This window comes from Carassius carassius, unplaced genomic scaffold, assembly GCF_963082965.1.
Source record: "Carassius carassius unplaced genomic scaffold, fCarCar2.1 SCAFFOLD_65, whole genome shotgun sequence".
In the NCBI taxonomy this organism is placed as follows: Eukaryota; Metazoa; Chordata; class Actinopteri; order Cypriniformes; family Cyprinidae; genus Carassius; species Carassius carassius.
In genome coordinates, this window is record NW_026775106.1 from 102501 (window position 1) to 105000 (window position 2500).

General features: G+C 41.0%; 2 protein-coding genes across 2 annotated transcripts in view; both read left to right on the forward strand.

Moving 5' to 3' along the window:
* bloc1s6 (biogenesis of lysosomal organelles complex-1, subunit 6, pallidin) overlaps window positions 1-752 on the forward strand; it is a 2017-nt gene extending 1265 nt beyond the window's left edge. The window contains exons 4-5 of the mRNA XM_059547360.1: window positions 1-19; window positions 558-752. The exon at window positions 1-19 is cut by the window's left edge and continues 68 nt beyond it. Coding sequence (XP_059403343.1) covers window positions 1-19; window positions 558-692 — 154 coding nt within the window. The 3' untranslated portion in view covers window positions 693-752. The remainder of the gene's footprint in view (window positions 20-557) is intronic.
* A 1189-nt stretch (window positions 753-1941) lies between these two features.
* LOC132136716 (CDC42 small effector protein 2-like) overlaps window positions 1942-2500 on the forward strand; it is a 16157-nt gene continuing 15598 nt past the window's right edge. Inside the window, exon 1 of the mRNA XM_059547315.1 lies at window positions 1942-1966. The gene's annotated coding sequence lies outside the window, so the exon portion shown is untranslated. The remainder of the gene's footprint in view (window positions 1967-2500) is intronic.

Consider the following 2500-nt stretch of genomic DNA (forward strand, 5'->3'; position numbering starts at 1 on the left):
CAAGACGAGCAGACTGAAGGTTTGTGCTTTACACGAGATCCACGCTGTTCATATATTATCCTGAGTTAGTGAGGACTGACACGTCACACTGAAAACAAGCTCTCTCTTTACTCTCACCACATATTTAAGAAATAGTTCACACAAAAATAAAAGTGTGCTCACCCTCAGTTCATCCGACGTCAGGAAGAGTTTGTGTCTTCATCAGGTTTGTAGAAATGTAGCATTGCATCAGTGTCTCATCAATGGATGCTCTGCAGTGAATGGGTGCCGTCAGAATGAGAGTCTGATAAAAACATCACAATAATCCACAGCACTCCAGTCCATCAGTGAACATCTGGAAAAGACAAAAGATGAAACACATCCAGCATTAAGATGATTTTAACTAAAATAATCCATAATAACACTTCCTCCAGTGTTATTATGGATTATAGACTGTATGTGGATTATTGTGATGTTTTTATCAGCTGTTTGGACTCTCATTCTGACGGCACCCATTCACTGCAGTGATGGTGAGTGGATGTTGATATGGGTGTGGTCTGCTCCTGTGATGCGTGTAGAAGCGAGCGCTGAAGCTGCAGCAGCACAAGCAGAAGGAGGATCTGGAGCGCGAGCAGCGGAGAGAGAGAGAGCAGGAGCGAGAGAGACGCCTCATCGCCAAACCTGCTAAACGCAGCGACGCTGAACCACAGTGAGCACGCTCAGACTCACAGCTCCGCCCACTGCCCGAGACTCCGCCCCTGAACCCCTGAAGTCTGGGAAGCACTCAGAGAAACACGATGAGCAGAAACACGGAGGAAATGTGTGGAATTCTCTGGTGATTTCATGAATTTATCAGGACTAAATGTGATATTTTATGTTTGACTCTCAAAGCTCTGATGACTCTTCATCATCGTCATCGGGTGCACTTCTGTTCAGATAAATAATAATAATAATAATAAAATAATACAACTCTAAATGAAAATGAAAGTGTTTGTGTCACATATTCCACCATATTCTCCACAAAGGAAAAAAAAACTTCTATAATGCTCTTTTATTAAAATTAAACGGATTATAAAACCATTATTATTTTTAAAACAATCAAGTTAATTTCAGCATTTACTAAAACATTATTATAATCAAAATTTGTATGTGTTAACCTTTAGTTAATGCTCTTAACCATAATAAGTGTCTTTTTATTAGCAAACATTAAAAAAGATTAATAAAGAATTTTAATAACACTGCTTATTGTTAGCTCATGTCCTTATTGTAAACCGTTAGCAATCAAACATTTTTTTTTCATATTTGAATGCTTATGAACTTAATTGCCATCATATTAATGGGATTTTAGTGTTTTTTTTTATTAGAACAAAACATCCAACAAAATGATACAAAAATAAATAGTACATAAAAATTAATTAATCCAAAACTATATTCATTCAGAATACAGCAAGTATTTTTTATTGTTTTGCAGTGTTTTTGCTGACAGTTTAATCTTGTGTATGTGATATTTTCCCACTTTTACACAAGAAAAATTATTATCATTTTCATGATTCTGAGTTTTTCTGGTGAAATCAGCAGTATGATATGCTGATATTTTATGGAGTGTGTAATCATCAGTCTCCGTGTCAGTGTGAGCGCTGGACTCTAGGTGGCAGCAGAGCATCATGGGATTGATCCTGTGTGTCATTAGGGTGTGTCTCTGTGAGGAAAGCATTAACAGAAATGTTCCAGAAGTGTCATGTGGCAGGTACCGTGGTATTACTGTGTTCTGGAGAGGGTTAAGCTGTAAACATCACCAGCACATGCGTGTGTGAGACAGCAGCGCTCTGACGCAGACAGACAGGCCTGGCTTCCGGCGGTTTTGAGGGTGACGCGCCCCTCCTTTCCGCGCGGGCGTCTGGATTGGCGTCTGGATTTAGCTGCTTGGGCCTGAAGGAGAAAAACAAACCCACGGATCCGGAACCACAGACGCTGAGCACATGTGGAGGTGAGACTGAGTAAACAGCGGCCGTCCATACATGCTCAGCTCGGCCTCACAACAGGAAGTGCTGCGGTCAGCAGGTCACGCTCACGTTAGCTCATGGCAAGACGCTGCGGTTTGCTGCTGTTATATAATGTGACAGGCGGGGGGTAATTGCTCTGGAATTGGGTGGAGTTTGTGTATTAGACACCAAACCCAAATATAGACTTAAACTTGTTTCTTCTCAACTGAAGTAACATCTGCTGACTGAAAGCCTTCAAACACACCAAACTGCTCCTGAACTATGACCAGAACATCACGGTCACTACCATAACGACCTCTGACCTCTACAGAACCAGGCTGACCTTGCATGCTAGTTTCTAAATCAACTAATTGGCTGTTTTCTTATTGACAGTCTCTCTAAAGACCTCATACATTACATTCTTCTCCACCATTCTTCTCGCACGCCTGCACACTATCGGTCGAACTGCTTATTAGACATTACATCAAGAAAACAGAGCCAAAACCTGGACATTTTATGCAACTTAGACCAGGAAGAAG